General features: G+C 53.2%; 2 protein-coding genes and 1 long non-coding RNA gene across 7 annotated transcripts in view; 2 read left to right on the forward strand and 1 right to left on the reverse strand.

The window, feature by feature from the left end:
- The window catches only part of MAP3K14 (mitogen-activated protein kinase kinase kinase 14), a 53973-nt gene extending 37077 nt beyond the window's left edge, over positions 1–16896 (forward strand). For 2 of the 3 annotated variants that reach the window (XM_003315396.6, XM_009431967.4), the window contains 10 exons: positions 5433–5562; positions 5772–5903; positions 6419–6523; positions 8804–8967; positions 9462–9612; positions 12269–12622; positions 12830–12936; positions 13347–13491; positions 14766–14866; positions 15229–16896. In XM_003315396.6, the coding sequence (XP_003315444.1) occupies positions 5433–5562; positions 5772–5903; positions 6419–6523; positions 8804–8967; positions 9462–9612; positions 12269–12622; positions 12830–12936; positions 13347–13491; positions 14766–14866; positions 15229–15393 (1554 nt within the window). In that variant the 3' untranslated portion in view covers positions 15394–16896. The remainder of the gene's footprint in view (positions 1–5432; positions 5563–5771; positions 5904–6418; positions 6524–8803; positions 8968–9461; positions 9613–12268; positions 12623–12829; positions 12937–13346; positions 13492–14765; positions 14867–15228) is intronic. The other variant, XR_010152823.1, reaches the window with a different exon arrangement.
- Positions 10189–17744, reverse strand: LOC104002818 (uncharacterized). 2 transcript variants are annotated; one of them, XR_010152826.1, is made up of 4 exons: positions 17605–17729; positions 12700–12915; positions 12527–12612; positions 10189–12019 (listed from the first exon to the last, which is right to left on the reverse strand). It is a non-coding gene; the product is annotated as an uncharacterized LOC104002818 (long non-coding RNA). The 2 variants fall into 2 exon arrangements; XR_010152825.1 differs by lacking the exon at positions 12527–12612 and having other exon boundaries at positions 17605–17744.
- Positions 17745–17857: 113 nt separating this feature from the next.
- On the forward strand, positions 17858–25563 carry SPATA32 (spermatogenesis associated 32). Of its 2 annotated transcripts, none has more exons than NM_001280184.1 (5): positions 17858–17944; positions 22745–22799; positions 23547–23586; positions 23868–24841; positions 25443–25563. In NM_001280184.1, exons 4-5 carry the CDS (start codon positions 23901–23903, stop codon positions 25528–25530), a joined length of 1029 nt encoding a protein of 342 aa, NP_001267113.1. In that variant the 5' UTR covers positions 17858–17944; positions 22745–22799; positions 23547–23586; positions 23868–23900; the 3' UTR covers positions 25531–25563. The 2 variants fall into 2 exon arrangements, with proteins under 2 accessions (NP_001267113.1, XP_009430201.1); XM_009431926.3 differs by having other exon boundaries at positions 17862–17944; positions 23889–24841.
- Positions 25564–25860: the final 297 nt, after the last annotated feature.

Genomic DNA, 25860 nt, shown 5'->3' on the forward strand with positions numbered 1-25860 from the left:
CCGATTTGTAATGGGGGATAGACATTTATATTGGGGTAAAGGTGAGCAGCCTTTGGTCCTGGACATGTGTTTAGAAGGAAAATAGCACAAGGATCAGAGGAAAATACCTCGATAGAGGTGAGAAAATAAGGCGGGACCCTCTAATATTCATTGGACATCTGTGCACAGTACTGTGGTAGTCCCTTTCACATAGTTTACATTCCTGGAATCTTCAAAAGAATTTATAGAATTGCTCTTACGCCTTTTTTTATTGATGGAATAAAACAGATAAGAATACCAAAGAAGAGGCTGGGTGCGGTGGCTCACGTCTGTAATCTCAGCACTTTGGGAGGCCGAGGTGGGCAGATCATGAGGTCAGGAGAGCGAGACCATCCTGGCTAACACGGTGAAACCCCGTATCTACTAAAAATACCAAAAAATTAGCCAGGCATGATGGCGCCACCAGCTACTCGGGAGGCCGAGGCAGGAGAATCTCTTGAACCTGGGAGGCAGAGGTTGCAGTGAGCCAAGATCATGCCACTGCACTCCAGCCTGGGCGACAGAATGAGACTCCGTCTCAAAAATAAAAGAATACCAAAGAAGGCCAGGTGTGGTGGCTCACGCCTGTAATCCCAGCACTTTGAGAGGCCGAGGCGGGTGAATCACCTGAGGTCAGGAGTTCGAGACCAGCCTGACCAACATGGAGAAACCCCATCTCTATTAAAAATACAAAAAGCCGGGCGTGGTGGCGCATGCCTGTAATCTCAGCTACTCAGGAGGCTGAAGCAGGAGAATCGCTTGAACCCAGGAGGCAGAGGTTGCGGTGAGCCGAGATCACGCCATTGCACTCCAGCCCGGGCAGCAAGAGCGAAACTCCGTTTCAAAAAAAAGAATACCAAAGAAAACAAGAGGGAAGTTCAAGGAGGAAAAAGTGATCCCCAGTGTCCAGCGTGCAGGCAATTGAGGGGAAGGAAGTGGCTTCTGTATCAGGCAGTAGGCTCATTGCTGACAGTGCTTCCACCTGGGGATGCTCAGTCCTAAATGTATTTTAAAACATTAGCATGGGTGCCAGGCACAGTGGCTCACACTTGTAATCTCAACATGTTGGAGGCCGAGGTGGGAGAATCACTTGAGCCTAGGAGTTCAAGACTAGCCTGGGCAATATGGCGAAACCCCATCTCTACAAAAAATACAAAAATTAGCTGGGCATGGCACCTATAGTCTCAGCTACTTGGGAGGCTGAGATAGGAGGATCGCTTGAGCCCGGGAAGGTCGAGGCTGCAGTGAGCTGTGATTGTGCCACTGCACTCCAGCCTGGCCAACCAAGGGAGACCTTGTCTCAAAAAAAAAAAAAAAAAGTTCAGCATGGAAAGGCCTTCAGGAGGCAGAGTAGCTGGCAGCTCTGGAGTCAGGCTTGCCCGAGTAAAAGCGCTGCTGTGATCTCTTATACCCAGTGACCTTGGGCAAATTACTTGCCTAGGCTTCAGCTTCTTCATCTATAAAATGGGGATAATGATCCCACCAGCTTACAGGCTAGTAAGATCTGAATAACTAATGCTTAGAAAGGGCTTTACCGGTGCCTGGGAAATGATGAGTGGGCATTAGATCTTAGTTCTCATGAATATCCTCCTCGCAGTCCAGCCCCTCATTTTACGGATGAGGAACACGGAAGTTCAGAGAGGAGGGGTGGCCAGACGGGCAGCCAGCTTGGCCTGGAAGGCTGGGCTGCTTTCTCCTCTGGCACCGACTTCTAAAGCACCTTGTATTTTGAAGTATCTCCTCCCACCTCTTTGGTCTGGGTGGTTGGAAATATTTTTAGCATGGACGGGACACTCTAAGAGGACTTACAGATTTCTGCAAAGTTAAAGCCAAGTTTCCCCAACTCTTTTGGATCACAGCCCTGTTAATATCTCAGTCATTGTTTCAGGGCAAACCAGGCCAAAACAAATACCCAACAGTTCTGTTTATGAAGCAGTGAGGTCGAATAATAAGTCTTTATCCTAACAACTTGGTAGCCATTTGAAAAGCGTGACATAAGTTGAAAGAAAAAGGGTCCTTCCATTTCCAAACCGCCAGATTATTAACGGGATGTATGCCTTGTTGCACATCTCAACCCTTGAAATCAGATAGGACACCACCACCTTCATATCCCACATTTTCTCCTTGAAGTACTTTTAATCACAGTGACCTGCAAAAACATAGCTTCATAGAGATACATTATCAAAGGGAATGTCACGTGCGTGATCGTACTTTGAAGCTGAACTGTCTCGAGCGAGTAGTTCACGCGGTGTCCTGCAGATACTGCGGTGGCCGTTTCCCTCAAATGTCAGATATCCATTTGGCGCCCTTCTGAGTTATCTGCAGTGCCCCGGGGTGCCTCAGCTCAGTTTGGGGGTGGTTAGGCTGAAGACATTTGCTAACAAGTCCTGTTGTTGAATTAGTTCCAACTCAGGTTCAGAGGCTTTTTAGAGCTGGAAACACTGGCAGAGTCAAAGTTCATGGGAGGTGATTAACCAAACCAGATATTAGGGAACCAGAAGGGCGACATTTTCCACTGATAGGCAAAAGTCCAAAAACCCCACAGTGTCAGGGCTGTTTGCCAAGTCAGCAAGTCTGTGGAGATCGCTTCCAAGCTGGTTCTGTTACTGCCAGCGCCCCCTGGCGATGCTACTCAAGGCTTACTTGAGAACCATCAGCAGCCAGGAAGGAGGACAAGTCTATTAAGGGGGGAGGGGGGAGGAATAGCATTAGGAGATATACCTAATGCTAAATGACAAGTTAATGGGTGCAGCACACCAACATGGCACATGTATACATATGTAACAAACCTGCACATTGTGCACATGTACCCTAAAACTTAAAGTATAATAATAAATAAAATTAAAAAAAAAAAAAAGCCTAAGAGGCCGTGCGCAGTGGCTCACGCCTGTAATCCCAGCACTTTGGGAGGCTGAGGTGGGCGGATCATGAGGCCAGGAGTTCAAGACCAGCCTGGCCAACGTGGTGAAACCCTGTCTCTACTAAAAATACAAAAATTAGCTGGGTGTGGTGGCACGTGCCTGTAATCCCAGCTACTCAGGAGGCTGAGGCACAAGAATCGCTTGAACTCAGGAGGCGGAGGTTGCAGTGAGCTGAGATATCACACCACTGCACTCCAGCCTGGTGACAGAGCAAGACTCTGTCTCAAAAAAAAAGAAGTCTAAGAGGCCGGGCACAGTGGCTCACGCCTGTAATCCCAGCACTTTGGGATGCCAAGGTAGGCGGATCACCTGAGGTCAGGAGTTTAAGACCAGCCTGACCAACATGGTGAAACCCTGCCTCTACTAAAAATATGAAAAATTAGCTGTGCATAGTGGCAGGTGCCTGTAATCCCAGCTACTGGGGAGGCTGAGGCAGGAGAATTGCTTGAACCCAGGAGGCGGAGGTTGTAATTAGCTGAGATTGCGCCACTGCACTCCAGCCTGGGCGACACAGCGAGACTCTGTCTCAAAAAAAAAAAAAAAAAAAAAAGGTCTAAGTGTCAGTCTAAGTACCAGCTTCTCTGATGTGAGCTGGAGGAATTGGGGAGCTAGCACTTCCTGAGTGCCCACTGGTTGCCAGGCCTGGTGTCAGTTACCATCCTTCCAAATCCTTGCTCTACCCAGGAGCAGATACCACCGTCCCTGCTGTTTGCATGTGGAAATACGTGGATGGGAAGTCTGCTGCCTTGTTTTAAAAGGCGGAGCCAGGATCTAAGCCCAAGATGTTTATATCCAAGGCCTATTTCCTCCCACCAAGTTGCTGGTCCCTGCAGAAAGGAGTGGATGATCCCGGACCTGCCATTTGGCAGTGGGAGTGGCCTTGGCCAAACCCCTCCTCAGAAGCCTCCTTAAGTTCCCAGATGCTGGGAGACAGCTGCAAACAGAATAAACACTGCTCTGTCTATGTGGATGTTTTAGTCCTCCGGGAAAGAAAAGTGTTGAGGCCGGGCATGGTGGCTCACGCCTGTAATCCTAGCACTTTGGGAGGCCAACGCAGGCAAATCACAAGGTTAGGAGTTTGAGACCAGCCTGGCCAGCATGGTGAAACCCCGTCTCTACTAAAAAATACAAAAATTATCTGGGCCTGGTGGCGCACACTTGTAGTCCCAGCTACTCGGGAGGCTGAGGCAGGAGAATTGCTTGAACCCAGGAGGCAGAGGTTGCAATGAATAGAGATCACGTCACTGTACTCCAGCCTGGGCGACAGAGCAAGACCTCTGTCTCAAAAAAAAAAAAAGAAAAGAAAAAAAAATGCACCCGATGGAGTCCAAATCTTGGTTCTTGACAGTCAGATAAGTCAAAAACCCAGCTTCTGAGAGTAGACATGGATGTTGATAAGCAAAAGGTCCCACATCCTAGAGATTGCCCAGACATTTAGCTGGAGGAAAAAATGTTCTGCGTTTGGCAGATTTGAGGGCGGACAGCGTGCCAGCAGCCAGGATGACGAATGTAGGGGGGTTTTTGTTTTTTTGTTTTTTTGTGTGTGTGTTTTTTTTTTGTTGTTTTTTTTTTGAGATGGAGTCTCACTCTGTCGCCAGACTGGAGCGCAGTGGTGCGACCTCGGCTCATTGCGACCTTGGCTCATTGCGACCTCGGCTCATTGCGACCTTGGCTCATTGCAACCTCCGACTCCCAGGTTCAAGTGATTCTCCTGCCTCAGCCTCCCAAGTAGCTGGGATTACAGCCACGTGCCACCACACCCAGCTAATTTTTGTATTTTTAGTAGAGACAGGGTTTCGCCATGTTGGCCAGGATGGTCTTGATCTCCCGACCTCGATCTCCTTGATCCACCCGCCTCAGCCTCCCAAAGTGCTGAGATTACAGCCGTGAGCCACCGCGCCCGGCTGGAATGTAGTGTTTTGTTTTGTTTTTTTAATTTTTTTTTTTTGAGACGGAGTCTCACTTTGTTGCCCAGGCTGGAGTGCACTGGCGCAATCTCAGCTCACTGCAAGCTCCGCCTCCTGGGTTCACGCCATTCTCCTGCCTCAACCTCCCAGGTAGCTGGGACTACAGGCGCCCGCCACCACACCCGGCTAATTTTTTTGTATTTTTTAGTAGAGACGGGGTTTCACTGTGTTAGCCAGGATGGTCTCGATCTCCTGACCTCGTGATCCACCCGCCTCGGCCTCCCAAAGTGCTGGGATTATAGGCATGAGCCACTGCGCCCGGTGCGGATGTAGTTTTTATGTGACTGTTTTTGCACACAGGCAGCACTCCAGAACTTTAATTAAGTACAAGAAGTTGCTCCTGATACCAAGGGCACGGGATACACAATTTAGCCTCTGAGGGTCCAGCAGGCCCCCCAGGCCCCTGCATCACCACTGGAAACAGCAGCAGCCTCTGTGTGTGGAGCACTAGGGTGCTGACAGGATGCCGGGGACCCAGCTCTGGTCCCCTCACCCTGTCTTAACAGCTGCCTCTGGGCCCTTGCAGGTGCGGCTGGAAGTATTTCGGGCAGAGGAGCTGATGGCATGTGCAGGATTGACCTCACCCAGAATTGTCCCTTTGTATGGAGCTGTGAGAGAAGGGCCTTGGGTCAACATCTTCATGGAGCTGCTGGAAGGTAAGGAGCCAGGTCCCACTCTTTCTCCAAATTCAGGGCCAAGAGTTCCCCCCTGAGTCTTGCCCAAGTTGGCCTTGGTCACTGATCTATCCATTGTTAACCTCTTGACCCTGTGACCCTGCTTTCCACTGCCGGCCCTGTGCTCTTGCCCTTGGCTGGCATGGAGGCTCGGGCAAGTCCCATGTATAGCCTGGCCTTTGGTCTCCTAGGTGGCTCCCTGGGCCAGCTGGTCAAGGAGCAGGGCTGTCTCCCAGAGGACCGGGCCCTGTACTACCTGGGCCAGGCCCTGGAGGGTCTGGAATACCTCCACTCACGAAGGATTCTGCATGGGGACGTCAAAGGTAAGGCCCAGGCCCCACGGCCCTGATCCCCAGCAGGCTCTTCTCTCACACCATCCTGTCTGATCTCCTCTCAGTTCTGGGCTAGCCTGGTCATCCCCAGTAGCAGGCCCTGAGTCAGGCTGACAGGACTGTGCCTGTAGGAAGGGGAATGATGTTCTCCAACCCCTTAGCCAAGCACTGTAGTTTCTGGTAGATGGTGGCCACAGAGAACCGAAGGTCAAGCTCCCACCCACTGGTGACCCCTGGTATGGGGTCGGCGCAGGCGAGCAGAGTGGCAGCGTTCCCGAGTAAACCCTGCTCCTGTCCCTTTGCCCTCAGAGATCCTGCCTACCTCTAGCCTGAATTGATACCCTCCTCCCTTCCTCCACGATTAATGAAACTAATCAGAAGCAGCAGCTGCCACGTAGGGTCAGCCAGAAAATTACGTCACTGGAGGGCAGGCCAAACCGAGCCAGGGTGGGCTGGGACCCGGCATGACTCACCTGTTCCTCTTCCTCCCCGGGGCGGCCTGGCAGCTGACAACGTGCTCCTGTCCAGCGATGGGAGCCATGCAGCCCTCTGTGACTTTGGCCATGCTGTGTGTCTTCAACCTGATGGCCTGGGAAAGTCCTTGCTCACAGGTAAGGCCCCCCACCAACTGCCGTGCCCCCCAATGCATTCATTCACCAAATGCCTTCCATGCTTTCCAGAATGGGAATTGAGGTGTGAACACTTAGGTCCACCTGTGTGTTTAAGCCCCGCAACCAGCCTGGATGATTATCAGGGGTTTCTTTGTTACGCGTAAATGTGATAATAGATGTCAGGTGCTCATTGTCGATGCTCCTGTACACAGGGAAGAGAAGGGAAAGGCTGGTTGACTCTCCGTAGGTCCCAGGCCTTCTGCCTTGGAGGCCCCGTGGCTCCCACCTCTTGTCTGGCCTTTGCAGGGGAGTGCACTGCCAGCCTGAGACCCCAGCTCTCCTGCGCCTCTGAGCACGGTTGGCTGGAAGCACAGTGGGCAGGCTGACCAAGGGGCCTGGGCTCTAAAGTCAGTGAAATATCTTTTTTTAACTCCTCTGATTATTGAAATAATCCATGCCCACTGTGAAGTATAGAGTTAAGCATATAAAAGAGGCAGAGAACAGAATTCTCACCATGTCTCTTACCCAGAGAGAGAATCACAAATTTTTTTGTTGTTTTCGTTGAGACAGAGTCTCACTCTGTCACCCAGGCTGGAGTGCAGTGGCACAATCTCAGCTCACTGCAACCTCCTCCTCCCGGGTTCAAGTAATTCTCCTGCCTCAGCCTCCTGAGTAGCTGGGATTACAGGCGCCTTCCACCATGCCCAGCTAATTTTTGTATTTTTAGTAGGGACGGGGTTTTGCCATATTGGCCAGGCCAGTCTCAAACTCCAGACCTTAGGTGATCCGCCCCACTCAGCCTCCCAAAGTGCTGGAATTACAGGCATGAGCCTCCGTGCCCGGCCGAATCATGAATATTTTAAATAACTCCTTCCAGGCTGTTGTTTTCCCTGTGCCTAGTTAGGGCCATTATAACACAATTTTGTGCCCTGCGTTTTTCATGTATAGCATTAAGGATAAAATGATTTCATTTTGACCAACGGAAAAAGAATCTTTGGAAGTATATGATTGTGTGTTGTTAAAGGACTATGTTGGCAATTCTGAAGATGTAAATTGAATGTGGACACTTGACCTCCACCCGTGTTGTTTTAAGCCCTTTTAAAATAACTGTAGTGGGCTTTTTCTTGTTACAAAAAAAAATGTATCTTTTCTGATTTTTTTTAACTTTTATTTTTTAGAGACAGAGTCTTGCTCTGTCACCCAGGCTGGAGTGCAGTAGCTCACTCATAGCTCACTGCAGCCTCAAGCTCCTTGGTTCAAGCGATCCTCCCACCTCAGCCTCCTGAGTAGCTGGGACCACAGGCATGTACCACCATGTCTGGCTCAATTTTTATGTTTTTTGTAGATATACATGGGGTCTCAGTATGTTGCCCAGGCTGGTCTTAAATTCCTGGATTTAAGCATTCCTCCCACCTCAGTCTCCCAAAGTGCTGGGATTACAGGCATGAGCCACTGCCTGACCCTTTTTTCTAATATCTGTTGAAGAAAGTAGAGCTAAGCAAAAATTACAAATACAAATCACCAGGAAAAAAACCACTGTTCACATCTGCCATCTATCCTTTCAGTCTTTTACGCATAGAAGTTTTCTATTACAATTTTTAAATTTCACTTACTAGTATTTCTTACTAGTAAGAAGTGTTACTTACTAGTATTACTTACTAGCCTTCTACAACCTAATTTGTAATGTCCAGCCCCTGCCCCATTTTTAAAAAACACTTTAAGGGTTTGGTCCAAAGGGCAGAGTCCACATCATGGATGCTCTGTTACTTTGTACAAGTTCCCAGCAGAGTCCCCGCCTAGCTCCTCCCTACAAGTCTGACTTGGAGACTTTATTTCTATATTTAAAGTATTTTAACATGGCCGGGCGCAGTGGCTCATGCCTGTAATCTCAGCACTTTGGGAGGCCGAGGTGGGTGGATCACCTGAGGTCAGGAGTTCGAGACCAGCCTGGCCAATATGGGTGAAACCCCATCTCTACAAAAATATAAAAATTAGCTGGGCATGGTGGCTCATGCCTGTAATTCCAGCTACTTGGGAGGCTAAGGCAGGAGAATCTCTTGAACCCGGGAAGTGGAGGTTGCAGTGAGCCAAGATCGCGCCATTGTACTCCAGCCTGGGTGACAGAGCAAGACTCCATCTCAAAGAACTAAAAAGATAATAAAATAAAAAGTACTTTAACAGTGACAAATGTAAGATACCCCAAGGATTAACCAGGGTGGCCATTGCCTAGGCTCCTGCCCATCAGCATTCCAGGTAACTTTGTCTCATCCCCCTTCTCAGGGGATTACATCCCTGGCACAGAGACCCACATGGCTCCGGAGGTGGTGCTGGGCAGGCGCTGCGACGCCAAGGTGGACGTCTGGAGCAGCTGCTGTATGATGCTGCACATGCTCAACGGCTGCCACCCCTGGACTCAGTTCTTCCGAGGGCCGCTCTGCCTCAAGGTCGGTGACGGCACCCAGCATGGCCAACAGGGGGAGCTGCAGGGCCCTGGGGCCCAGGCCGCAGGCTGGAGGGGCTGCTCTGCGGTGGCAGATGGAGCAAGGGGAGGCCTGGTCATCCATGTGGGATCCTAATTCAAATACTTGCCACCCAAATCTGGGGGTACAAGGGGAGATCCAGCTGCGGAGGCTCACCAAGTTCATGGCAGGTGAGAACTCTCTTCTGTCCATACCCTGGGCCCCATCCACCTGCCTCCTAACGGGCCGGGCCTGGAGGCTGTGGGCGTCTTGCTGCCTGGCTCTGGCCTGTTTTACTGGCTCCATTTGTCCCTTTCCTGGGAAAAGTGCCCTCACTGTAGCCCAGACCCCTCCATTCCTTGTGGTAGACCCCAGCACAGCGGGAACAGGGGCCGGCGGGAGTTGCGCAAAGAGCAATAACAGCCGGGTATCAGGAAATGAGGGAAGGCAGGCCTCACCTGTTGTCTTTTGCCCCCCAGATTGCCAGCGAGCCTCCGCCTGTGAGGGAGATCCCACCCTCCTGCGCCCCTCTCACAGCCCAGGCCATCCAAGAGGGGCTGAGGAAAGAGCCCGTCCACCGCGTGTCTGCAGCGGAGCTGGGAGGGAAGGTGAACCGGGCACTACAGCAAGGTAAGAAGAGCCCCACGCTGGCTGACCCGGGGGGCAGAAGACAGAGGTGGACAGAGGAGGGAGGTGGGCACAGGTCCAGAACAAGGCACCCCTCAGAGCCTTAGTTTCCCCCTCTGGATTATGGGGGTGCAGCAGCCTCAGGGTTGTTGGGAGATTGTGACAGTGCCACGCCTTGACGCAGAGGCAGCGCTCAGGAGATGGGAAAGAGAAAACTCACACGCAAACTCGAAGTGCTTTTTCCATTCTCCCACTCAACTACAATCAACCCAGAAGACTCCTGTGACCACATGTGTGGGGATTTCCACCCCACCAAGCCAGCAATCAGTTCTGCAGCAGACACTAGCTTGGTGTCCTCTAATTCAGTTCTGTTCCAACACTATCTACCTGGAGGTAGCGTCAGATCCCACAGCAGGAGGGCTCGATCCCCAAGACTGCACCCCCTACCCATGCCAGTCTCAGGCCCACGTGTTTACCTGTGCTTCTGACCAACTGGCTATAAGTCAGGGACCCCATGACCCCCTCCTTGGGATTGATTAATTTGCTGGAGTGGCTCACAGAACTCAGAGAAACACTTCCTTACATTTACCAGTTTATTAGAAAGGATATTACAAAGGATACAAATGAAGAGATGCATAGGGCAAGGCGTGTGGGAGGGAGCACAGAGCTTCCAGGGCTTGGCACCCTCCAGGAACCTCCATGTGCCCAGCTACCAGAAGTTCTCGGAACCCTGTCTTCTTGGGTTTTTGTGTAGGCTTCATTACGTAGGCATGATTGAATAAATCACTGGCCATTGGCGAACAGCTTAACCTTTAGCCCCCTTCCCTTCCAGTACGTGGGATGGTGGGATGAAAGTCTCAACCCTCTAATCCTGCCTATGTCTCTCTGATGACCAGCCCCCATCTTGAAGCTACCTAGGGGCTGCCAGCCTTCAGTCAATCCATTAGTACACAGAAAGAGATCATTTTGGAGAGTAAGGCTTTTAGGAGTTCTGTGCCAGAAATGGGGTTAAAGATAAAATATATGTTTACTAGTATCATAAGGGTTATGATGTATAGAGGGGGCTCAAACTCACTAGGAATCCAAGAATACAAAATAAAGACAGGCCGGGAGCAGTGGCTCACACCTGTAATCCCAGCACTTTGGGAGGCTGGGGCAGGAGGATCGCTTGAGGCCAGGAGTTCAAGATCAGCCTGTGCAACATAGCAAGACCCTTCCTCTGCAAAAAAATTTAAAAATTAGCCAGGCATGGTGGCACATGCGTGTAGTCCTAGCTACTCAGGAGGTGAGAGGATTGTTTGAGCCTGGAAGATCGAGGCTGCAGTGAGCCATGATTGTACCACTGCACTCCAGCCTGGGCAACAGAGACCCTGACTCAAAAAATAAATAAATAAATAAATAAAGCCAGGTAACACTCAAGAGCCATTTGACTGGAAAACAGCAGAAAGTTGGTGGGATGTAGGGCTGTTGGGACCCCTCAGGTGCTGCTGATGGGCATGTGGACAAGGCTACCCACTCTGGGGGGCACCTGGCTGCACTCAGGCAGACGTCTGCAGACTGAGACCAAGGACTTCTACCCCTGGGTGCACTGACAAAGGAATGCCAGCAGATCCATATGGGGACACGCCTGAGGATGCGCACTACAGCTTCCTTTGTGGGAGGGGAGTAGGGTACGATGGGGTCCCTCACTGGGAGGACAGAGACACAAAAGGGGATGCCGCATGGAGCACCAAGCAGTTAAAGCAACTCGGTGTTCACAGAGCAGCATGGATGGATCCTAAAGCCATGGTGCCGAGTGAAAAGAGAACCCGACACAGAATGGGACCCAGAACATAATGCCTGTTTGGTAAACTAAAAATTGATCAATAGCCAGGTATGGTGGCGCACATCTGTAGTCCCAGCCACTCAGAAGATTGAGGTGGAAGGATCGCTTGAGCCCAGGAGTTGGAGTCCAGCCTGGGCAACATGATGAGACCTCATCTCTTTAAAAAAATAAAAATAAAAATAAATTGATAAATAAAACAACGCACATTTTGCAAGGACACAACCAAATCAAAAATGACACATCAAACATAATAGAATGTCACCTGAGGGATGGGCACAAAAAGGCTGTGATTATAGGAATGAAAATGAAATAAAGAAAACCAGAGAGATCTTGCACCTCACCAAAGACAGCTGGTAGTTATAAGGATGAGGGTGGTCCCAGGGCTGAACTCGCCCCATGCCAGAACAAACGGTGCCTGGGGAAGTACCAACTGAGGATGGGGTAGGAGAGATGGTGGGTCCAGGATGCCACTTTGCCTGGGAGCTCTTGAGTTGGTGTAGCCCCAGGGCTGTTTTCAATCTTCTCTTTCTTGTTAACAAAGTCCTCTGGAGCTGATTCTGTAGTTTTTGAATTTGCTACTGATACCTAGAAGAAAAACAGAATCAAAGACAGAAATCCAGTCCTATCCCTGTCATATTGGGACCATTTTATTGAGGAAGTCTCCTGTGGAGACCACCATGCTGCCCTCTGGAGCCACCTCCCATGGTGGCCCGGGGCAGTGTCCTCCCCTTTGTTTGCCTCTAGCCCTTCTGCACTCAGGAGAGGCCGCTCCTGCCTGGACCGCTGTCTGTGCACAGCACGCTTCCCCTCACCATTGTACTCTCTGTTTTCTAGTGGGAGGTCTGAAGAGCCCCTGGAGGGGAGAATATAAAGAACCAAGACATCCACCGCCAAATCAAGCCAATTATCACCAGACCCTCCATGCCCAGCCGAGAGAGCTTTCGCCAAGGGCCCCAGGGCCCCGGCCAGCTGAGGAGACAACAGGCAGAGCCCCTAAGCTCCAGCCTCCTCTCCCACCAGAGCCCCCAGAGCCAAACAAGTCTCCTCCCTTGACTTTGAGCAAGGAGGAGTCTGGGATGTGGGAACCCTTACCTCTGTCCTCCCTGGAGCCAGCCCCTGCCAGAAACCCCAGCTCACCAGAGCGGAAAGCAACCTTCCCGGAGCAGGAACTGCAGCAGCTGGAAATAGGTACGGGCAGCCGTGGCTGCAGTGGGGCCCTGAGCACTGGCCCTGGGCCACCCGCGGAGGCCGGTGTTTCTCTTTACCTGCGGTGTGGGCTTTCTTCCAGCCCCTTCCCCAGCAGCTCAGCTTCTACCGACTGTGCAGGAAGAACCCCTGAAAACATAGCCAGCCTCCTCCCAGTCTTTCACAGCCATCTTCCACTTTTCCCTGCAGAATTATTCCTCAACAGCCTGTCCCAGCCATTTTCTCTGGAGGAGCAGGAGCAAATTCTCTCGTGCCTCAGCATCGACAGCCTCTCCCTGTCGGATGACAGTGAGAAGGTGAGTCGGTTGTGGCCCCGGAGCCATGGCTCCAGGGGTGTGGTTCTCCCAGCCCTGGCACAGAGCAAGTAGCTTTGCGTCCAGCTAGTGAATGGACACTGTGCAAGTAGTGGGTAAAAGGAGGGTGATGGGGGTCACCCCTTCCTTCTGGTGGGGGTCCTCACTAGGTTGGGGGAGGTGGTCATGGTTCAGAGTCAGAGAAACCATGGGAATCTACCTTTCTGGGACTAGGGAATGTGTTTTGCCACCAGAGATAATGGGGAGGCAGGCCTTGGTCCCCCATGGAGGCAACCCTTACCCTCCTCCAGCTGAGGGCATGAGCAGTGCCCCTTTTCCCCAAATGAGACCCAAGCTGGAGATGGATCCTGGAGCCCAGGGCCCTGAGTCCGTACCCAATCCTGTTGTTTCAGAACCCATCAAAGGCCTCTCAAAGCTCACGGGACACCCTGAGCTCAGGCGTACACTCCTGGAGCAGCCAGGCCGAGGCTCGAAGCTCCAGCTGGAACATGGTGCTGGCCCGGGGGCGGCCCACCGACACCCCAAGCTATTTCAATGGTACAGTCCAATTCCCACCTGCTCAGCAGTCCCCGTGGCAGCTGATCTGCCTGGAGCTAGACAGCCATTGAGGGATTTTGTCTCCCCTCCCCTGGCACAGTGGGAGGGAGGAAGGCGCCTGGTCCCAGAACTTGAGGTTCCTGGCCAGTAAGTTGGGTTTCAAGCAAAGGTCCCAATCACCCACGAGCCTTTCCTGATGGGGCAGTGAGGGACCATTATCCCCTCATTGTCAGTTGATGGAGTCCCAGAAGATTCCCCTAGCTTGGGGAGGAGAGCAGTCTCTTGACCTGGAGTCAGGAAAATGAGCAATTAATCTCTTCTAAAGGGAAAAGGAACAGGACCCATGAGCATTTTAATCAAAAACTCAGCAAAAGGAATCCCCCTCTGGGATTTGAGGTCAGATGAGAAAGACAACATAAAATTCCTTCGTTTTCAAGCTTGATTGCATAGGTTATGATGTGGCTTTGCTACAACAAGGGCATCATCAGCTCGGAGTTCCCTGGCCCTCTCCAGGGCAAGTGTGACTCATGGCATCAGGGCCCCATGGCTGGCCAAAGGCCACTTCAACTCAGGGAACAATCTAAATTGCCCATAATCTAATTTAAGAATCCTTGTGTTCAGTTCCTTTCTGCTTTGCATCCAAGTTGAAATACTACTTCCCCATAGGAGCCAGCCCCAGCTCTTAGCAATGCACAGGCCAAATCCCAGGTGCTGACGGCCAGGAAGAACTAGCAGGTGTATATAATATGAGGGCTGTTCCAGCCTGAATTTTTTTTTTCTTATAAAATGCAGCTTTGTGACCGGGTGTGGTGGCCCACACCTGTAATCCCAGCACTTAGGGAGGCCAAGGCAGGTGGATTACATGAGGTCAGGGGTTCGAGACCAGCCTGGCCAACATGGTGAAACCTCGTCTCTACTAAAAATACAAAAATTAGCTGGGTATAGTGGCGCATGCCTGTAATCCCAGCTACTTGAGAGGCTGAGGCAGGAGAATCACTTGAACCCGGGAGGTAAAGGTTGCAGTGAGCTGAGATCACGCCACTGCACTTCAGCCAGGGCGACACAGTGAGACTCTGTCTCAAAAACAAAAAAAATGCAGCTGTGCTTAGACCAGCCTAAATTTTATCTCTGCTGCTCCATCACAGCCAGATCTGCTCCCCCCTACATAGGGCAGAGTGACTTTTAACAAAAACATTCCCCCAGCCCCTGCCAGGACCCTGGTCCTTGGGGAGCCAGCAGCCGCTCTCCTGACTATCACCTTGTCTGCCTTCTAGGTGTGAAAGTCCAAATACAGTCTCTTAATGGTGAACACCTGCACATCCGGGAGTTCCACCGGGTCAAAGTGGGAGACATTGCCACTGGCATCAGCAGCCAGGTAAGGGGGGCAGGTACACTCTGACGGGCAGAGTCCCAGAAGCCAGTGCAGCTGGCCCCACCCTCCAGGAGGAAAGCTTTCAAAGAAGTAGAATGGCACTCTAGGGAATACTTGGAATTGGCCTTCAACGTCCCCCAGGACCTCAAAGCATTCCCCAGGGCCTCAAAGCAAGGCTGGCAGTGGTGACGAAGAGGTCCTCCAGACCTACGCTTGAGCCGGGTGGGATTCTCTGATTCCCATGGAATGACAGACAGGCAGTGCCCTTAGGACTGCCGGTCTGGCTGGAGGGAGATGTCTTTACCTTTCTACATGGCTTGAGCCCTATGCCATGATCTCAGCCCACTGGTTTGCTCCACCCTTAGATCCCAGCTGCAGCCTTCAGCTTGGTGACCAAAGACGGGCAGCCTGTTCGCTACGACATGGAGGTGCCAGACTCGGGCATCGACCTGCAGTGCACACTGGCCCCTGATGGCAGCTTCGCCTGGAGCTGGAGGGTCAAGCATGGCCAGCTGGAGAATAGGCCCTAACCCTGCCCTCCACCGCCGGCTCCACACTGCCGGAAGCAGCCTTCCTGCTCGGTGCACGATGCTGCCCTGAAACACAGGCTCAGCCGCTCCCAGGGATCTGCCAGCCCCCGGCTCAGCAGTGGGACCAGGGCCTGGCAGCAGCAAGGTGGGGGCAAGCAGAATGCCTCCCAGGATTTCACACCTGAGTCCTGCCCCACCCTGCTGAGAAAACACTCCGCCACATGAAGAGACAGAGGAGGACGGCAGGAGTTACCTCGGGAAACAAACAAGATCTTCTCTGCCCTGCTCCAGTCGAGTTGGCCTGACCCGCTTGGATCAGTGACCATTTGCTGGCAGACAGGGGAGAGCAGTTTCCAGCCTGGGTCAGAAGGGGTGGGCGAGCCCCTCGGCCCCTCACCCTCCAGGCTGGTGTGAGAGTGTCAAGTGTGTAAGGGCCCACACTCAGGTTCAGTGCAGAACCAGGTCAGCAGGTATGCCCGCCCGTAGGTTAAGGGGGCCCTCTAAACCCCTTGCCTGGCCTCACCTGGCCAGCTCACCCCTTTTGGGTGTAGGGGAAAAGAATGCCTGACCCTGGGAAGGCTCCCTGGTAGAATACACCACACTTTTCAGGTTGTTGCAACACAGGTCCTGAGTTGACCTCTGGTTCAGCCAAGGACCAAAGAAGGTGTGTAAGTGAAGTGGTTCTCAGTCCCCAGACATGTGCCCCTTTGCTGCTGGCTACCACTCTTCCCCAGAGCAGCAGGCCCCGAGCCCCTTCAGGCCCAGCACTGCCCCAGACTCGCTGGCACTCAGTTCCCTCATCTGTAAAGGTGAAGGGTGATGCAGGATATGCCTGACAGGAACAGTCTGTGGATGGACATGATCAGTGCTAAGGAAAGCAGCAGACAGAGACGCTCCGGCGCCCCAGCCCCACTATCAGTGTCCAGCGTGCTGGTTCCCCAGAGCACAGCTCAGCATCACACTGACACTCACCCTGCCCTGCCCCTGGCCAGAGGGTACTGCCGACGGCACTTTGCACTCTGATGACCTCAAAGCACTTTCATGGCTGCCCTCTGGCAGGGCAGGGCAGTGACTCTGTAGGAGCATAGCAAGCCAGGAGATGGGGTGAAGGGACACAGTCTTGAGCTGTCCACATGCATGTGACTCCTCAAACCTCTTCCAGATTTCTCTAAGAATAGCACCCCCTTCCCCATTGCCCCAGCTTAGCCTCTTCTCCCAGGGGAGCTACTCAGGACTCACGTAGCATTAAATCAGCTGTGAATCGTCAGGGGGTGTCTGCTAGCCTCAACCTCCTGGGGCAGGGGACGCCGAGACTCCTTGGGAGAAGCTCATTCCCACATCTTGCCAAGACAGCCTTTGTCCAGCTGTCCACATTGAGCCAGACTGCTCCCGGGGAGAGAGCCCCGGCCCCCAGCACATAAAGAACTGCAGCCTTGGTACTGCAGAGTCTGGGTTGTAGAGAACTCTTTGTAAGCAATAAAGTTTGGGGTGATGACAAATGTTTCCAGGCCATCGGTGTCCTCTCTCTTGCCTGCCGGCCTGCTGAACCTCACGACCCTAACAACTGCCTCTCTTTGCCTTCTTGCTGAGATCTTTTCAAGTCCCCCTTGTTTTGGACAAGGACTGTTTCAGCCCTTGAGTGGGGCTGCTTTCCCACCACTCCTCCCAGTGGCTGCTTCTAGTCCCAACTCTGGGCTAGTCATTCAGACCAGTTAGGCAAGATGCCTTGCCCGGTGGCATCAGGGAAGTCCCTCGCCAAAATATGCCAGGCTGAGGGGTGGAGGAGGAGGACAACAAAGCCTGCATGCTTTGTGCCACTGCCCAAGTCAGGCAGCCCCCTACCACCAGAAGGGAAATAGGGATGGGTTCTGGGCCCTGACCAGCCAGGGATGCCGGATGCACACCACAGGCCCTCCACCCTCCCCTCCTGTCCTTGAGGCCTGGACTCTTAACCCTTTCCGCTGCCTCCTGAGCCCTGCATGGGGCCAGGGATGCCTTTGTAGGCTGAGTTCCTTGGTCGTGGAGCTGGGGCACAAGGGGTGCCTTATCGAATCTGGTTCCACACTCCCTGTGTGCACAAGTGTGTGTGCGCGCGGCTTGGGTTGGTTTAGCCGGTTCTGGGAAGGGCCCTGGGACCACGAAAAGGGCGGCAGCCCTGAGCCCCTGGCGTGCAGAGCGGGTGCAAGTCCGGTCCAGCACAGCCAGGCTTACCTGCCGCCTGCCTCTCGCTCTAGGCCCGCTGCGGAAGCGCGAGCCCCACCCCCGAGGTCTTCGGAGAGGAAGGAGTTCTGGCTTCGGGCCCGCAGCCTTCGGAGGACGCCTCACTCGGGCCGTCCCCCGTCCGCCCGCCCGAAACCTAAATGCGGCTCCCTGCCTGTGGGGTCGCGGCGGGGACGTCACAGAGGCGGCGACATCACAGGCACCGGCGCCTCTAATATTTCCAGCGCCCACCAGTCCCTCAGCCAAAGAGCACACTGGAGGCGGAGAGGCAGCATCCACCAGCCCGCTCCCCGCCTCCAGGACAGAGCCTCGGTCTGCATGGGGGTGACAGGTGGGAGCGGCCGAGCGCCCGGGGGCGAGGGTTGGGGCAGGCGGGGAAAGCGAAAGTGAGGGGGGGAGGGGCGCGAAGGGGGCGGTCAGGAATCCGCCCAGGGCCCGTTCCCCTGCTCCCAAACCCCCGGCACCTGAAAGGCAGGTCGACCCGCCGCCAAAGCCCACCCGGTGCCCCTGACTACGGCTCCCAGCCTCAGCCCCTGCGCGGTGCACACCCGTGTGCTCTCACGGACACGCATGCGCGCCTTGGAGTAGGGACTGCAGAGTCAGTGGTTCTTGAAGGGGTTCTGAGACCACAGAAGGAGCAATGGCCTTGTGCACAGGAAACGACTCATGAATTATCCTGAACTGCAGATCCAAAAAATCACATCCAGTTGTCCCTCCTTGATGCTTGAGGCTTTGCAGGGAGGAGCGGCAGTCTTCAGCAGACTTTTATGGAGCGCTTCGTTGATGCCTTGTACTCTTCTCTGAACCAATGAGCAAAGATGTTTGCCCCCAGTGCCCTGTGTCTCCCCTTCCCATAGGGGCGTCAGATCCCCCACTGAAATGGTGGCTTTCTTTTGGGGATCCTGTCTCCCAGAAGGGCATGGGCCAGCATTAAAAATGGTCAAAAATTAGGTGGGCATGATGGCTCAACGCCTGCAATCCCAACACTTCGGGAGGCAGAGGTGGGAGGATCACATGAGGCCAGGAGTTCAAGACCAGCCTAGGCAACACAGCGAGACTTTGTCCTCTACAGGAAATGTTTAAAATTAGACAGGTGTGGCGGCATGAGCCTGTAGTCCCAGCTATTTGGGAGGCTGAGCTGGGAGGCTCACTGGAGCCCAGGAGTTGCAGTGAGCTATGATGCTGCCACTCCAGCCTGGGCCACAGAGCAAGACCCTGTCAAAAAAAAAAAAAAAAAATTAACCAGAGGTCGGGTGCAGTGGCTCACTCCTGTAAGGTAAAACGTAGATTAGACAGCCAGGTCTGTCATGGAGAGGATTACACTGATTATTTGAATTGGGCTTTCAGGCATGAGTAGGACTTTGCCAGAAGAAGGCTTTCCAGGTATAAGAAATAGCATTTGCAAAGGCACTGGGTGCAGAAAGGCCTGCCGTACTCTGGGGGTAGCTTCGGCTTAGGGTGAGGGACAGGAAGCTGGATGCCAAGAGATGAAAAATGAAGGTAGAGATCAGACCAAGAGGACACATGGAGTCTGGGGGTAACCGGAGACAAGTGAGATGTAGCAGGCTCACTCTGAGGTCATTGAAAATCCAGGTTGGAGGGGGACATAGCTGCAGTGGTCCCACTGGAAGACTAAAGAGATTTAAGACAGTGCAGTGAGTAGCATCCCAGAGTTTGGAGCCAGCCAGACCTGCCTTTGGGTCGTGTGCTGCTCTTAATAGCTGCGTGACCTCATACACGTTTCCTCATCTGTGAGAGGAGAGCCGTGGCCAACTGGGCATAGGGTAGGTATGAAGACTGAATGTGCAAAGCACTCAGCACCAAGTGCCAAAGGGTAGGAAGTCATGGGTGTGTGTTGGCTCTGGTACTGGGAGACGAGGACAGCATCAGGGGTAGGAGGGCAGGAGCTGCGGAGTGAGGAGGAGTCACAAATGACCCAGGTTTCTCATTTGGGTGAAAGGATGAAGGATGAATAGGGCGAGGAGAGTGGGGTATGGAGAGATGACAGACTAGAAAGGGAGACAAGGGTCAGACAGGCAGAACCGTGGCAGCCACACTTAAGAGTCTGGACATACAAGGTATGAATTTGAGGTAAGAAATTAGGCCAGGCATGGTGGCGCACGCCTGTAATCCCAACACTTTGGGAGGCCAAGATGGGAAGATCACTTGAGCTCAGGAGTTTGAGACCAGCCTGGGCAACATAGCGAGACCTCATCTCCTTTTTGTTTTTTTTTGAGACAGAGTCTTGCTCTGTCACCCAGGCTGGAGTGCAATGGCACCATCTCGGCTCACTGCAACGTCTGCCTCCCGGGCCGAAGCCATCCTCCCTATCAAAACCTAACAAAGACATTACAAGAAAAGAAAATTATACACCAATATCCCTCATGAATATGCATGTGAAAATTCTGAAAAAAAGCCAATCAGATTCAACAACATAGAAAAAGGGTAATATATCACAACCAAATGAGGTTTATCCCAGTAACGCAAGGCTGATTTAACATTTTAAAAAATAAATTTATAGCTGGGCATGGTGGCTCACACCTATAATCTAGCACTTTGGAAGGCCAAGGCAGGTGGATAGTTTGAGCCCAGGAGTTCAAGACCGGCCTGGGCAATATAACAAGACCCATCTCTACAAAAAATACAAAAATTAGCTGGGGGTGGTGGTGAACACGTGTAGTCCCAGCTACTCCAGAGGTGAGGTGGGAGGATCACTTGAGACAGGGAGGTTGAGGTTGCTGAAATTGCGCCACTGAACTCCAGCCTGGGCAACAGAGTGAGACCCTGTCTCAAAAAAAAACAATGTCTTTTACCATAAACAGAATATAAAAATATAAAAGAATTATCACCCAAATAATATAACATTACTCATATGTTAATGTATTATAACGTATGTTATGTATAACATATATAATATCATATTAAAGAAAAACCATATGATCATCTCAATAAATGCGGAAAAAGCATTAGGCAAAATCCAGCATCCATTCCTAATTAAAACTAAGCAATCTAAGAGAGGAAACTTCACAAAGATGCCCAAGCTAATGAAAGGCATCATGAAGAAACCTACAGCTAGCATCATCCTTAATGGTGAAAGGCTAAACACTTTCCCCTAAGCTCAGAACGAAGCGAGGATGTACACACGCACTCCTACTCAACATTGTATGGAGACTGTCCCCAGTGCAATTAGGCAAGTAAAGGAAATAAGAGGAACCAGATTGGGAAGGAAGAAGTAAAAGTGTCTTGACTCACACACATTATTGTCTACGTAGAAAATCCGATAGAATCTAAAAGAAAAAAAAAGCGATGAGAACAAATAAGATTTTAGTATAGTTGCAGGATACAAAAGATGGATATATTTCTGTGTACTAGCAACAAACCACTGGAAATTGAAATTATTTTGGCCAGGCACGGTGGCTCATGCCTGTAATCCCAGCACTTTGGGAGGCCGAGGCAGGCAGATCATTTGAGGCCAGGAGTTTGAGATCAGCCTGGCCAAAATGGTGAAACCCCATCTCTACTAAAAATACAAAAAGTGAGCTGGGCGTCGTGGCGCATGCCTATAATCCCAGCTGCTCAGGAGGCTGAGTCAGGAGAATCACTTGATCTCAGGAGGCGGAGGTTACAGTGAGCCGAGATCACACCACTACACTCCAGCGTGGGTGACAGAGTGAGACCCTGCCTCAAAAAAAAATTATTTCAATTATTTCATATACTGCAGAATATCACTTGAATCCCTAATAGAACATTCTCAAGTCAGGCAACGAGGTCCCAAGCTGAGTCAATGTCTGACTTTTTTCCCCAGCCCCCAGTGCTGTTAAGAGGCTCACACAACAGTAATTTCTTCTCCTGTCCATACCCAGCTGCCGTTTATGGAGGGGTTGAGGCTGTGGGTGTTGATTAAACTGCCCAAGGAAATTCTGTAAAGGGAGCAAAGGCCCTGAGGTCAGAAGCCTGGGGGAACAGCAGGACCTGGGACAGGGGGAGTTGGAGAGGGAGAAGAGAGACACGTGAGGAAGCCAGGGAAGCATAGTGGTCAAGGAGGTGGAGGGTTCTGAAGAGATCATTGAGCCGGCCACTCTGCTGATACATCCCCCAAGACCAGGCTGAAGCAGATGGTCCCAATCCCAAGACCAGCCATGCAAGGACCCCTCCCTCCAGCCACTACATCTCTAGGAAGAGACCGCAGTACATTCTCATCCTTCCAATATGATCCTGGGAGCGATTCTTCCCAGCCAGAGCCAGGGCTGTCACTTCCTGCCATACCCCAGGCTGATGGGGACCCACCTTGCATGATGGCAGGGTTGTCGTGATGGCCCCACCATCAACCCCTATGCATGGCCCTGGGTAGCAGAGAACAGGGCAGCCTGGTGCTTCCCACTCCCACAGGGTGAAGAAACAGCTTCTGCAGTAAAAGATACAAGCCTCCAGGGAGGGGTTTGGGGTTGCGGACGTTCCCAAGGAGTCAGTCTCCCCTGCAGAGGGTGATCTGAGCTCATAAATCGTCGGATAGGTGCTAGCACCACCTCAGATCACACACCTGGGGTGCAGGCCTTGGCCTGGAGTCAGTGATGGATGACCCAGAGAGAGGAGAGGAAGCCGGCAGAGGAGCAGGAATGGGGAGATGGGGGAGGTTCACATGGGGCGTTATTGGGACTCCACGCAGTTACAGGGTCCTGGGAGTAGCCGGTGAGGGCAGGGAGTTAAGAGTTTCCTGAGTCAAGCCTGCATTCAAGTCATCACTTCAGCTATGATCAGCTGGGGGACCTTGGGCAAATGGACCTGTCCTAATTTTTTGTGTTGAATCAGTGAGATAAAGCAGGTAAAGTGACCAGGCTATGGAAGCGCTCTGTCATGTTCGGGGTACTGTTAGCAGTCACGGTTTGGGGGGATAGAGATGGAACCAGGAGCCTCCGAGGAGGCAAGGCACAGACGGAGAGTGGAGGGAGCAGGACTGGAGGATAGGAATGGCGACCGGCTCGGGAACAAGGAGAGCGGGGCAGGACGGTGAGGGGGAATAGCAGCCGGGAAGAGAGAAAAGAAGGGCAGGAAGAGGTGGCTGGCTCCGGAATCCCTCCGGGACTGTCCTCTACCCTGCAGCTCCCTGCCCTCATCTCCTTTCCCCTGTCAGGTACCCATGGATTTCCATGCTGCGGCAAAGGGTCAGTGGAGGTTGCAGAGATGCGGTGAGAACCATCCTCAATCAACGTAGGGCCTCCCCCGAGCCCTCCAGGACCTCCGACCTCACCCCCAGCCTAGGATCCCCCAGCCTAGGATCTCCCTCTCTTCTGCCATTTCCAAAACCTCTCCGGGGCCAGTGTCCAGGCCAAAAGGCTGGGGAGGGCGTGGGGCATCTATCCTCCCACTTCTGTTTATGCCCTCAGCCCCTGGCATGAGAGGAAGACTGAGCGGTGGTGGGGCACACCCAGGGACAGGATAGGACCTGACCCCTCAGAGCTGCCTGGCTTGCTGAGGACAGAGCTGCTCAAGGCGGGGGTGGGCAGGCACTTGAAGAAAGAGTGGGCAGGTGGGTGGGAGGACATTGCTCTGGGGCTCCCCTGCTGGGGACTAGTGTTCTGGGCACTAATCCTTGAAGTGAGTTGCCCCAGCTCACCTGCAGTGCTTGATAAAAATGAGATTCCTGGGCCTTACCTCCAACCAACTGGATTCCTCTTTGGGGGTGGGGCATGAGTTGGCAAGGAGCTTCCTAAACTCACTAAAGTTGCAGAATACAACTGCAGACTTCCTGGTGGCAGTGGAGTGGGACAGCAGGGGAGTGGATGAGCTGCTGGCGGGGTGGTCGGGGGGAGGTGCATCGTGCCAGCTTCTGTTACAAGGCAGAGGGCTTTGAGGGCCCCAGAAACCCCCTTCCCGCTGAAGCCACCACCCACCCCACAGATCCCCATCACCCACTCTGTCTTCTTCTGTCTTAGAGATGACTTAAGTCAACACCAGATACAAGAGGAACAGGAGGTAAAAATGGGAGTGTCCTCTTACGGGGAGGTGGTAGGCAAGCGGCAGGGCTCTTCCCTAAGTCCCCACCAGCCCCTACCCTTGACAATCCTGGGACCCTAGTACCAGGCCGGTGTGGGTACACCCACACACACACCCCCTCACCAGGCAGGTCTCTGAGAGGAGGCAGGCATGGGGTTAGGGGACGGGGGGAAGAGAGCAGGACCCAGAGCAGGGGTGGGGCAGGGACTCGGTGCCAGGGAGGGCCTCAGGGGCAGGACCTCCCACTCCTGCCTCCTCAGCTTTGAGTTGAAACATTTCAGCTGGAGGCAGACATGCTAGAGCAGAAGCCCCAACTCAAAGTGGACCTGGACCCGGACCCAGACCCAGACCCAGAACTGGAGATCGGACAGGTGCCGGCTTTACTGGAGTCAGAGCTATACCCAGCCCTCAAGCTTGAAGCTGAGCTGGACACGGAAGCCAACTCGAACGAGGAGTCTGACTTTGAAGAACCCATGCAGCTGGTATGCAAGATAGAGTCCGTCCACTCCAACATGGGGCTGCCCACGCCACAGACCTTCAGACCGTGGAGTCTGAATTCAAACTGCCAGAGTTTCACGGAGGAGAACCACGTGTCTGCCTGCCATCACTCCATCAGTGCGCAGACCTCCAAGCACCTCTTCTGGGCAAACAAGCTCATCCAGGCCTCAGAGCACAGCCTGCAGCGGGCCATCAACATGCAGCTCAACAATGGCAGCGCAGGCCAGCCCATCAGATCCCCGCTCCGGGAGGCCATCCCCACCAACGCCCTGTGCTCCAAGGAGCAGCTCCAGATCCCTGATGCCCCCTCAGCTCCTCCAGCCACAAGCTCCCAGGCGCCAAGCCCCCTCCTGTCCTCAGATCTCCCGCCACCCATTGACCTGACAGAGCTAATCACCTTTGCATCTTCCCTGGCCATGGCCTCCTCCAGCAGGATGGACCTGCCCAGTTTGGAACACATGATGAAAGCTCCACCCCAGGAGGCTCTGGAGCCTTCCACAGAGCCCCTCCTGACCACTGTGGAGGAGCGAGAGCCAGAAAATCACGCAGAGACCCTGCCAGAGAAACCACGTGAAGCCAGAGCACCACTGAAATCTTGGAGTCAGGAAGACAAGAACTTCGCTCAATCTTACTTTGATTTCAGCAAGCCGGGGATCAAGAGGGCCACCATCAAAGGGCAAATCCAGCTTCTCCAGCCACCAGCCACGTCCCCTCTGCTGCAGGGAAGCAAGGAAGAGTGAGTGAGGCCAGCCCCGCAGCTCCCATAGAGGGGCTGTGCTAGAACGTGGCAGGGGTCCTCACACAGCCGGGTAGGGGTGGGGAACGGTGGAATGAGGGCCTGGGAGCAGGATGCGGTGGGCTGTGACGCCTCCACCTCAGTGACCTCATAAAGGCTGTTGGAACGAGGTTCCAGTGGACTGAGGCGCAGAGCCAAGGCGAGGGCTGGAGGAAGCCTGGGGACCAAGGAGGGTGGGCACAGGGGCCTGGGTTCAAAATGGGAAGGACCACACTGGCATTAGGCGGCTTTCCACCCTGGGGGTCAGGCCTCACCAAGGTTGGGAATGCTCAGGCTGGGGTCTGCCCTGTTGAAAGCCTGTTGGCCCCAACCCTGGGGTCCAGGACACTTTTCCTGAGGGGAGAATGAGGGTGCAGGGCTCTCCAGTACACCTTGCTTGCTGGTAGTGAATGGACACAGAGTGTAACCTCAGCTGCCCAGACGCGGGCAGCAGCAGAAGACCCCTTACCCCCAGCGACCTCTTCAGAGGGGCCTCTGGGCTCACCCCTCTCCTTCAACCACCCTCTGGGGCCCAAGTGACACTCTCTCTTTTGTGTTGCAGCTCAGTGCCGCCAGGAAAAGAGAAAGAGAATCCATTATTGGTGAAAATCCATTTTAAGCTGTCAGCCCCCACAATCCCAGAGAAATGACTAGACAGAACCAATAAAGCCTCCAGTGCTGGCCGTCGGCTCAGACTTTTGTGCAAATGCCCCTGGGCCAGGGAGCCCTCCTGGCTGCTGTGTCCTCGTCTGTTTTTTAGGGATGCCACCCCATTTTTTAGCTGCCCCAGCTCCACCTGCCCCCAGAGGGCAATGCCACCCTTGTCCTGGCCACCCATCTCTCACCTGCCCACTCCCCAGGGTCAATTCCCTTCACTCCCTCCTGGCCAGCCCTCTAGGCCAGGAGAAAGACTTGTGGCTGGTCTTGGGGAGACCTCGGTGTCCTGTGAGGCTTCCATTTCTTAGACTGTGAAATGAGGC

Source organism: Pan troglodytes, chromosome 19, assembly GCF_028858775.2.
Source record: "Pan troglodytes isolate AG18354 chromosome 19, NHGRI_mPanTro3-v2.0_pri, whole genome shotgun sequence".
Lineage (NCBI taxonomy): Eukaryota > Metazoa > Chordata > Mammalia > Primates > Hominidae > Pan > Pan troglodytes.